The 10558-nt window shown below is 51.5% G+C and overlaps 1 protein-coding gene across 3 annotated transcripts in view; it reads right to left on the bottom strand.

Annotated features, from left to right (window-relative positions):
* ERI3 (ERI1 exoribonuclease family member 3) overlaps nt 1–10558 on the bottom strand; it is a 95872-nt gene that overhangs the window by 26747 nt on the left and 58567 nt on the right. For 2 of the 3 annotated variants that reach the window (XM_035894247.1, XM_035894248.1), the window contains one exon: nt 5523–5693. The exons of the other annotated variant lie outside the window; for it this stretch is intronic. In XM_035894247.1, the coding sequence (XP_035750140.1) occupies nt 5556–5693 (138 nt within the window). In that variant the 3' untranslated portion in view covers nt 5523–5555. Of the gene's footprint in view, nt 1–5522; nt 5694–10558 lie in introns of those variants that run through there. 3 annotated transcript variants of the gene reach the window in all.

Genomic DNA, 10558 nt, shown 5'->3' with positions numbered 1-10558 from the left:
TGGTCCTGCATTGGGGCAACCCAAGTCCCGCTGGTGATCGTGGAGGCTGGAGCCCCCCTGTATGCTCATGGAGCTCAGCCCTGCCTGCTCCAAGCAAGGGGGTGGCAGCCACAGGCGCCCCCTCCCCAGCGCTCCTCTGCTCTGGTTCGTTCGGAAATGACTGAGCCCCAGGGAAAGCTGATCCTACAGCCCAGGACCCCAGAAAGCCAACCCCACTGGCTCTGGGGCGCATGGACAGAGACGTTTAGCCATTTCCCACCCACAGCCTTTACCAGAGCTACGCTGTTCAGCTTTTTCACTCTGCCACGCTGTATTGAACACTCCATGCAATCTCCGAGTTATTTTAATAATTAAATGTTTATTGGCACATTTTCCCATACTGCTTCCAGACTTGCCTGATTTTCTTTCCAGCAAGTGACTTCCCTTGGTTCAGTCCTTCCATAGGATGCACACCTGCAAAACGTTTCCTCTGCTCCCCCCACAATGAACGTCCCCCTTTGAGCCCATCCTTGTGGGCTCCTGGTAGGTGCTGTGCCCACCAAAAACCACTATGCCAAGCCCAGCCGCACGGCTGGGGCAGAGCGCTGGATTTCTGGCCAGGACGGTGCTCTATTATGGCTCTGCATTCACAGCCCCCGTGCAGAGGCTGGGCTAGGTTGTTTTTTTTTTTCCTCTCTTCTTTTACACTGTTCCATATTACTCCAGGCTTTGAAGTACAGAGAAAAGCAACACTCAATGTGCCTTTTTTTTTTTTTTTTTAAAGCTACCTTTATCATAGCAAATCTTTTCCTTCTCTGCTGTGTTGCTGGAGATAGATATCAAGCAAAAAGAAAGTCTCCTCTTCTAACAATGGATTTCCCTTCCCTTCTGAACTTCAAATAGAAAACTCTTATCTACAGCCACAGTTGACCAGAAGAAGAAAAGAAAAGAAAACAGACATATGAACTGAACCCAGGCTCTCTTTCTATTTACTCGAAAAGGCTGTGCTGGGTTCTTCACGCAGAGATGCTCTGAACATGTTTATAGCACGTATTTACTCACTTCACCAGCTATTCCCCCACCATGGAAACCCACCTCCAGAACAACTCTCCCCTGCTCCATGTATCCTCTGCCATCGTTTTTGTGCTTAGGAAGCTCCATGCACCTGGGCCATCCAGCACAACAAAGCCTACACGTAAAGCTGGGGACAGCAAGAGCTCTTCAAACTCAGCTAAAAGTAACAGCAGCAATGCCCCTGGCTCACATAAAGCACCACTTCTGTATAGTGCAAGTTCTTTAAGTGACAGGATGGATTACAGGTCAGACCTCGCTGGCTGTACTCGCACAAGATGCCTTGAGCAGCTCTGGTTCAGACCAGGCTGCTTCAGCTGCCCATGACCTACCCCCACACACCCCCTATGCAGCACCCACGTGCCACTGCTGGCACCAGCCAGCTCCTCTCTGTGTTTTAAGATCTCCTTTTGAACCATCTTCTTGCCTTTGATGGAGCCACTCCAAGGAGAAACATACAGAACCATGAAACTTCTCTTCCCCACTTCAGTCCCCGGGTGCAGGCCTCACCTGCCCTGGCTTTCCTCCCCTTCAGCTGCCTGATCTTTGGAGGTGCACCACCAGGTCCCAGCTGGGTTGAACACCCACCTCCTTGGGACTCGCTGAGGTCTAGCTGCTGCCAGACCACCCTCATTCCCTGCCCAGGTAACAGGAATTAAGATGTGAGCACTGTGCTTAACGGGTAATGGTCCCGCCAAAGTCACGGTGCCTGGACCAACACGCACATAGCAAGAAACCCAAGGAGGCAGGTACTACTGCCTTCCCCGCCTCCCAGCATCTCCTGTTGGGCCATGGGTGCTTCTTGAAGCTTTCTCGCTTTCAGCAGTGACAGACATGGTGACACAAGCCTTGGGGAACCTGGACTCATTGCCATGGATCACCTCCCAGCCACAGCCACAGAGCTCCCACTCCTCCTTACCCTCTCAAACCCACCTTGAGTTCTGGCACAAACTGATTCACACGAGGTGGCTAGACAGAAAACCCATCCTCCCCACCGCTTGTGGCATCATGGGCTCTGCCATCAGAGATGGACACAGCTACTGCCATGTGTTGTCCACCAGCCTGCGAGGTGGTTCCAGCCGAAGAGACTCGCTGCTGGAACTGGAGCCAGAGTCCCAAATCAATTGGGGCAGAGAGGGCTGGAAATGTTCCAGATCATTTTCCACTAGAAAAAAGAAGATTCTTTCATCAAAAGCCAAGTATCATTCTCATTAGGAGAATCTGGAGCTCCCAGCCAAAGGGAAGATGAACTCCCACCTGAGACATTGCCAGGAATCCTCCGCAGTCACGCGTGGGGACAACGTGCAAGTCCAAGCTCCACCTCAACTGGACTGGAGACAGTTTTGGTAACTCTACCTGGCTCCAAAGCAGCCCCCAGCCAGGATAGCCCAGCCTGCAGCCCCAGATGCCCAGCAGGCTCTCCTGCGGTCCCCCACCAAGCTTTCCAGGCAGCAGCATCATTCCCTTCATGTTAAACTGCACAAAAGCCCCCAGTGCTCTTCCCTCGGGGCAGTCCCGGTGTTGCAGGAGGCTCCTCCCTGCGGAGCTACAATGGGAAGATCCATCAGACAAAGCACTTTCTCTTCAAGCTGTCTGATGACAGATGTTCAGCCAATGGAGCAGTGGGATTGGCAGAGCTCCGCAGAAGCGCTTTGTAATTCCTGCTCCTCTCCTCCTTCCTCAGCGTCTCCTGGGAGAGACACAATGATGGACGGTGACATAACTGACTGTTCCCAATCAAGGTAATGTAAGTAATGACAGCTGACGTGATTCCTGGAACGTGCAGGCGCTGCTGGCCTGCGTGCCTTGCCTCCCACCGCCAGAGTTTGTGGAGGGAGAGGAGACCAGAGAGTGGAGCCTGGCTGGGGGACAGGGGAGGAAGAGCCCCAAGATGCAGAGGCTGTCTCCCAAACCAGCTGCAAGTAACTCATCACATCAGCCTGCAACCAAGCGGGAGCCAAGGGGAGGTGGGCAGCATGTATCTTATGGAGCAAACACCTCCTGGGCTGTGCACAATGCCTGCCTCAGACCTGGATGCCACTGTATCTCTCTCTAGTGTCACCTGGGACTGTAGGACTCCTTGGGAAGTGGCTTGTTGGGGCCTTACCTGGCCCCCCAAGGTTTGGTAAGGCTTTTTCTGCTCTGGCCCTGCCCCTGCTTGCCCCCACCATCACTGACTATCTGGAAATGGGAACATTCAGTCAGTAACATGGAGCTCACCTCCCCGTGCAGCTGGTGTGCAGGCAGCACCACATCATCCGCACCCAAGGCAAGGGGCTGCAGCGGCCCCAGAACACACGTACGGGGGTGTACGGAGACGCACGGGGGGAAAACACCGTGCAAGCTCATAGCTGCAGTCCTCTTTCAGAGCCTTAAAATTAGCAGGCAAATTTAACATGCAGAGAAGCGACCGATTAATAACCCAGCATTGACTTAAGAAGACCTTGAATAATACATAGTGCTTGTACACGGAAGGGGAAAAAGTCAAGTCCTTCTGCTTGTCAAGTGTATCCGCCTCCCAAGCACTGACACTCAACAAGAAACCTCCCTGCCAGCCAGCCACAGCTTTAAGCATCTCTTCAGAAATGCCTTTTGCTAAGATAAATGGCAAAGCTTTGCGCCAAGTTAGACAGGCATTTGGACAGGTCCAAGTATGGTGTTGTTTTAAATGTAATTAGCACTGCCTGGTAATAAAGTCCCTTTAAAGCTGCCAAGGAAAAGAGGCAGCTGAGTCCTTGCAGCCCACAATGATGTGCCACGAAGAAGCCCCATGTTGGCCATGCTGATGTGTTGTCCCAACCTCTCCACCACGCTGTCTACACCGCAATCCTCCCAGCAGCTCAGCCACATCAAGGAAAAGTCAGACCCAAATAGACAAAAGATTGGCAGAAGCTCAGCTGCAGGCGCTGGGCTCCATCGCAGGATGATGACAGCAGATGAAGCTATGAATGGACTATTCCCTTCCACAGCTTGATTCTGGCTTCTGTTGTTTAACGGTGGTTTTGGTGTGAGACACTGAGCAGCGGTATCAGCATCCCTGTGTGGTGCCGTCTACTTTCCTAAAAAGTGATGGCTGGAGAAAAATTTCCTTCCTTTTGCAAATATTCCAAACCAGAAATAGCAGAAAAATGGTGTTTACCTTGACAACAGCCACAATTTTTCTATAGGGGCTACACACACAATGCCCATGGTGAGAGGGGCGGAGTGCTGCAGAGCGCCAGGGGTTTGTATATCATCAGTGAAATATTGTGAATCTCAGATGCCTTCGTTTTTGAGAGGGGGAGAAAGGCTCCGGACGGCACCTCAGGCAGAGGCTCCCAACAGCCGGTCGTTCTGACTCTTGCGGCTGAGTGACCCCCCTGTGCAGCCAGCCCATGAGGACGCTGCATGGATTTAATGCCTGCAAAGCAATTTGAAAGTGAAAAGCCTCATGAACAAGCCTTGTGGCTGAAGTCCAGAAGCAGGAAAGATGAGACCTAATTTCTATTCCAATCTCTGATACGGATTCACAGGAGAATCTTCCAACTCAGCCGTGCCTCAGTATCCCCAGCATAATACCTATTGAGCGTTATGAGCCTGAATTCATTCATGTCTTTAAAGAGCTTTAGCATCTAGTGCCTGAAGACCAAAGGACTGTCACTACGTAAAACATGAGCCGTGTATGACATAAGGTCAGAAGGCATTTAAAAAAGCAGTCACCCAGTGCAAAACACAAGGGAAAACATTTGAGTAGGAAACAGGATTTGTCTTCTTCAGATGTAAATGAGTGCCAGCTAGCAGCAGAGCTCCAAAGAGAAACGTTTTAGCACTGAAAAGTGTTTCTACAAAGGGGACCAAGAAAAAAAATGCAATAAACAGGCTCCATTCTTAAGAGTTTGATTTCCAGAGCAATAAATGCAGAAACTGAGCCCAGAGAAAAGATCCGTATTAGCAACTAAATCCAATCATTCCAATAATAAAGAAGAGACATCCAGACTGGTGCAGAACTATTTCCAGAGAGAAGTTTGTCTCCCCAATCCTTTCACACCCTGCAGTGGCTCAATGGAAGAATACTTAAGAAGTTGCAAGTTTGGTCATAACGTGTAAAAAGCCCCTGAAATGCGACATCATTTACTCTTCTGTGGTATTGCTCAGCAGAGCTAATAAATCTTGCATGAGCAGAGCAGATTCTAATTTTCTAATATGAAAAGGCATTTGGATTGAGAGAGAGGGGAAGATAAAAGTGATTGAATCTCCAATAGCCCAGCATCAGTGACAAGAAACATCCTGCTACGGACCCCAAGGAAGAATGGCTCCCCCTCCTCCCCGAACCACAGGCACACTCACCCGCTCGCACATCCAATTCTCCCTGCTTTCTGCTCGCCACGTCTCAAGTCTCCCCTATTGACAGGACGTGGTTTTAAACACAGTTACACAAGTTATCATTTCTGCCTTTTGATCAATCTGAATTTTCAGGACAATTACCCTCTTAATCAATGATTGCTATCAGCAGCCCCTTGGATTCTTCACCAAGGCAATCGTGCCGCTGGGGCAGACGGTGTGTGCATATGCAATGAAGCTGCAGGGAGGTGCAAGTCCATCTTCCCCTGTCGTAGTCGTCGGCTGAAAGGGTGGAGAGCTGTGAAGGCCACTTCAAGGAACACCTGACGTAAAAAATAAGCGGAGGGAATTAAAAGGGACATTGTGTGAGGTATCTGTGGCACAGCCGGGCTGGGGAGACCAGGGACTTGCTGAAAATATCATTGAGTTGAAAAATAAACCAACTAAAACAACATATTTACCATCCACTGAAACCATAGATTTAAGAGCTATCTATAGCCAGCACTAACTGCTCCTAATGAGGCTAATAAAGTCCGTTTCCAATTAGAGACTGAAACTATTAGAAGAAGGAAAGGCAGAGAGGCAGCTTTTAACAACCTCTAAAGATGTGGGGTTTGGATTTGGGGTTTTCTGTTTGGTTTGCTTGGTTTTTTTTCCCATCAGAAATTATTTAGCATCACCAAAACACCCCTAGCTTTTACACACACAAAGCAAGCCTCCTGCTGCTCTTCCTTGGCAGGAGTATGTGTTTTGGTAATTGATGTTTGCACAGAACCTCAGCTCTTGGAGGACGTGGCTCCTCCGAGGCACCTCTCACCACCACAGAAACATGGCCCCAGATATTTAGACACCACAAGAAACCCCAAAGCAGACGAAGCCCAATTGCAGGGGCCGTGGGTTGGCTGGGGGACGAGGCTTAGCATCCCTGCTCTTGCAAGAGTACCACAAAGCCGTTGGAAGGTTCACGCTGCTTGGCTTGTGTTTTCGGCACTCCAGCCTAGGCAGGGCGAAGGAGCACGTGGCTCCCACCCACACATTGCTCTGCGCTGCTCCCTTGACTACCTTACAGGCTTCCCCTGGGCACAGGACTCCTTGGCACATGGTTCTGTCCAAAATATAGTTCAGCCAAGACCCAGGCACTGTTGTGTCCTTCTGAACAGCTCCTGCAGGTAGAGAGGCCACGTCTTCTCCCAGGCTTGGAAAGCACCCAGCACCTCTTGGGCACTGTGTCAGCAGGAGGGAGCTTTGGGACCTGGATGGCAGCAGGGAAATGCTGCTGGAAAGCAGGCGAGCTCCCACGGGGAAAGGCAGCGTGATGGCACATGGTGGCTTCACCATCTTGACCAGCAGATCGGGCTGGCAGCAAGCAGCAGAGGCAGCGCCAGGTGAGGCTGGCGGGCCAGCTGCCTTCACAGGCTGCTGGCTGGAGGAGCTCTCCGAAAGGCACAGTATTTCACTAGCTATTTTACATGGAGAATTGCCGATCAAAGATATCCCCACTGTGTACTCCAGAGCAATAAAAATAAAAAAAACCCACAAGAAGAATTCTTTAGGCGGGTAATGGGCATTTTATTCCTTTTTATGACACTAAACATAGGCAGCTGGCATAATTACACCACAGTAAAGGCATAATGTGCACCTAGCAGAACAAACTCATACTTTTGATAATTAGGCAGAGCAAACACAGTCTGGGATTCAGTCACACAGCTTCACTGTCTCCTGGATCTGCCAGAGCCCCCGACCCTGCAGCATGTCGGCCTCATTCCCACAGCTGGATTTAGCTGGGCCCCATGGGGTAGGCTGAACAAGCAGAACATCGCCAGAGCTCTCCTGCACCGAGAGGAACGGCCATGCAGCTCCACTGTTTAGAGCAGACGGAGGGCACAGCACAAGCAGGGAGGTGCAGGATGGGTCCATGTGTAGCTCCTGAGAGGCAGCCAGAGATGGCACACAGCAGAGCACTGTTGGAGGATCTCAGTCACCTCCTGATCGGCACCGACTGACCCCAGAGGCAAGGCTGCAGCAGAACGAACTCTGTGGGGCCAAATTGTACAAGGTGTGATGGCAAAGGAAGACTCAAACCACAGGAGAGATGCAGAACTCTTTTGGGTTTGGCAGCTCCGCCGAGGCCAGCTCCAAGAACTGGAAGGGCTGAGCATAGGGACATCCGTCCATAGCAAGGACCTTGGCCAAATGCAGTCTGCAGAGACAACGTCCAGAGGGAAGCTGTCCCCTTTGCCAAAAGGCACGGGCAGAAGAGAATGTTCCAGGGAAGCTGAAAGACCCTCACCTACAGCTTGGACCTGCTAGAGGCTAGTGATCACCTCTCTGAAGGCTCTGTGCTCCCATGAGTCCCAGTGGCCCTGCTAACCTGCAGACCTGCCTCCTCCAAACCACACCGGCAGGCAGCAAGCACTCTCCTCCGGCAGCTGCAGGCATCCACACAGGACAGCTCTTCCCTGAGCGCAGAGCACGGCCAAGGCGGAGATCCTAAATGATCTCTGAAATATTAATAGCATCAATCAGAGCCAGGCTGACAGAGGTTACAGCACTGGGAGAGCGCAGAGAGCAGGCTCTCCTGAAGTTGGCACAGGACCATACACTAAATATCCAGAGTTTGTTTAAAAATGCATCTGCAGGATGTATGCAGGAGCAACACTGGCAGAAGGGTGCACTGAGGTTTCAGGCCCACGCCACTGAAACCTGCTGGGGATGTCGACCACTGCACACAGGAAAGAGACCAGCTCAGCTACACTCCCTGTCTTATATCGCTTAATGGAAGTTGGAGGCTTTAAGGTATAGAGTGCAATGCAGAACGGCTAGAGTATCTTGGCTCAAAGAAAGGTGAGAGAGATGGAGGTGATCCATCAGCCATGAGCAAGACCCACGTGTTCATCTGTGGATAGGATGACCAAGAAAATGCCAAACAATGTCATTATGAGATTTTTCAACACAAGATTCAACATGAGAAAGGGAAGATGCATGTTGTCAGCAAATGTAAGCATCTCGCCTCCATACCTACCGACACCCAGAAGAGATGGACTGAGAACTGGAGAGGGACAAGCTTGGGAAGGCTGCAGTGCAGCAATCCAGCCCATGACTTCAGGACAGCTGTTTGCTTTGATGCCCTACAGAGCCAACAGCAACATTCATGACAGAGCACCCAAGGAGAAGATGGCCCTGGTCTGTAGGAGACAGTGCCCAGGAAACTGGGAAAACCAGGCACTGGGAGACAGCCTCTGGCAGGGCTCATGCTTCGGAGTGACCAGAGCTACCCTGCCCAGTGGGCCACAAAATAGGATAAGTTTATGCCTAGATGAGGGCAAAGGATGGGCTGTTCCCTAAACAAAAGCAGACCGTATCTGCAGACTTTTTGGCCAGTTCTTCGCAAGCCACTGTGATAGATCCAATCCATGGGCTGCAGGCAAAGAGCTCAAGCAAGGAAACCTGTAAGTGGAAAGAGCAAAAGCCAGAATGGAGCCAGAAGTGCTGCGACAGCATGGGGGAAGGGCGGCAGGAGATTTTTAATCCCAGCTCTGAAATCAACTTGCTGAGTAGCCTTGGGGTTCTGAGACATTTAATTAATTAATTTAATGAGTGTGAAGCGCTGTAAGTTATTAATATACAAATTCCACTACGGTATCTCCCACCTCCCAGTTTAGCTTCTCTTTTCGCTTTATATGGAGCCCATGAGAAGCAGAAGCGAGCCACGGTACGCCTCTGTGCAATGGGGCAGAGGCTGCACACCCACACGTTCCCAGCCACAGCAGCGGTTGCACAGCCCCAGCCCTTTCGGCAGGATAGTGCTCATTGCTCAGCACAGGGCACCAGGAACACCTCATACAAAAAAAGCTCTTTCCACTTACTGTCAAGCTGATTGCTACCATAAACCAGCCTGCTGCTTCTGGTGGCGGTGGCAGGCAATCACTCTCCCTCTTGTAGCCATGCTGGCTCGGTAGGACAATTAGGACTAAACCAGTTAATGTTTTAATCCCTAAGACTAGAAAATCTGATGATTAACGCCTCATCCCTCCCTGGAGAGCTACACAGGGCTGCTTTCATGCCCCTACATGGAGCTCCTGTCTTTTAATTTCAGAGGAAAGAGGACACAGCTCCTTTCCCAAGAACTAGGCAGCTGTGCTGGTACCCACATAAGGCTCCAGCTGAGGGGCTGGGATGCAGGGATGCTCTGCCCCTTGCCTGCTCCACAGGACTCTGGGAAAGGCCATCTTTCACGCATTGTGCCTTCGCCTTCCAGCTCCTCCTGGCCTGGAATGCAGCACACGTTGCAGGATTATTGTAAAACATGCCCTGCCTCTAATCCCTTCTCCTCTTGCCTTGCTCTGGTATTGACTGCGGGGAGCTGTGTCAGGCCTGGGGTCAGGCTTGCCTCTCGCAATACCAGGGCACGCAGAAGGCTCCAGCCTCTCTGGCTGACCGCAGTATGCAGGAGACATGGGAAAACACAGGCTGCCCCACACCTTCACATAAGCAGGCACATGGGACTGGAGGCCCCCAGCTTCTGCCAACAGCGCCGGTGCCCCGCAGGCACAGCCCCAGTCCTGCGTGCAGCTGAAACGCCAGACCTGTGCCAGACAGACACCCGCTCGCTGGGAGATCAAGGGCCTAATTCTGACCATCCTTATGGTTTCCCTGGTTTGCTCCTGGGGTGCCATGCCAAGGGCACTTTACAGGGCAAGTCTGGATGCAAGCATGCGGCACATCAGCCATGCTGCGGTCACACTGTATGCACCGTTACCCCCAGCCACAGCAAGCATCCAGCTGACAGGTCCCAGTCACACCATGACCAGCCCTGCAGTGACTCCCTGCCTGTCCGGACCCCAGCGTGGGGACCAGGCCACTTCAGCCTGCACAACCTTGACATCACAGAAAGATTTCTTGCTAAAAGCACAAGTTGCTTAGATTTCATTGTGGGTTATTTTGCTTGCTTTCGAATGCTCTTTGCAAAACTTTGCTTTGGCACCTACGGCACACTGCCCCACAAACAGGCAGGACCAGGAGAGCTAGAGTGGCTCCTTCCTCAACCTGCAAGCAGCAACCAGACTCATGGTGTAAAGGTCTGAGCAGAACGTTTAACCTCAGCAGCAGTGCGCACACAGCCAGATGGAAATCAGGAGGCTCCTCAGTGCGGGGGACAGATGTTCAAATCCCCCAGCAAGGGGAAGGC

Source organism: Egretta garzetta, unplaced genomic scaffold (genome assembly GCF_000687185.1).
Source record: "Egretta garzetta isolate BGI_Z169 unplaced genomic scaffold, ASM68718v1 scaffold145, whole genome shotgun sequence".
Lineage (NCBI taxonomy): Eukaryota > Metazoa > Chordata > Aves > Pelecaniformes > Ardeidae > Egretta > Egretta garzetta.
Note: the sequence above shows the minus strand (reverse complement) of the source record. Positions and strands in the feature narration are given on the sequence as shown.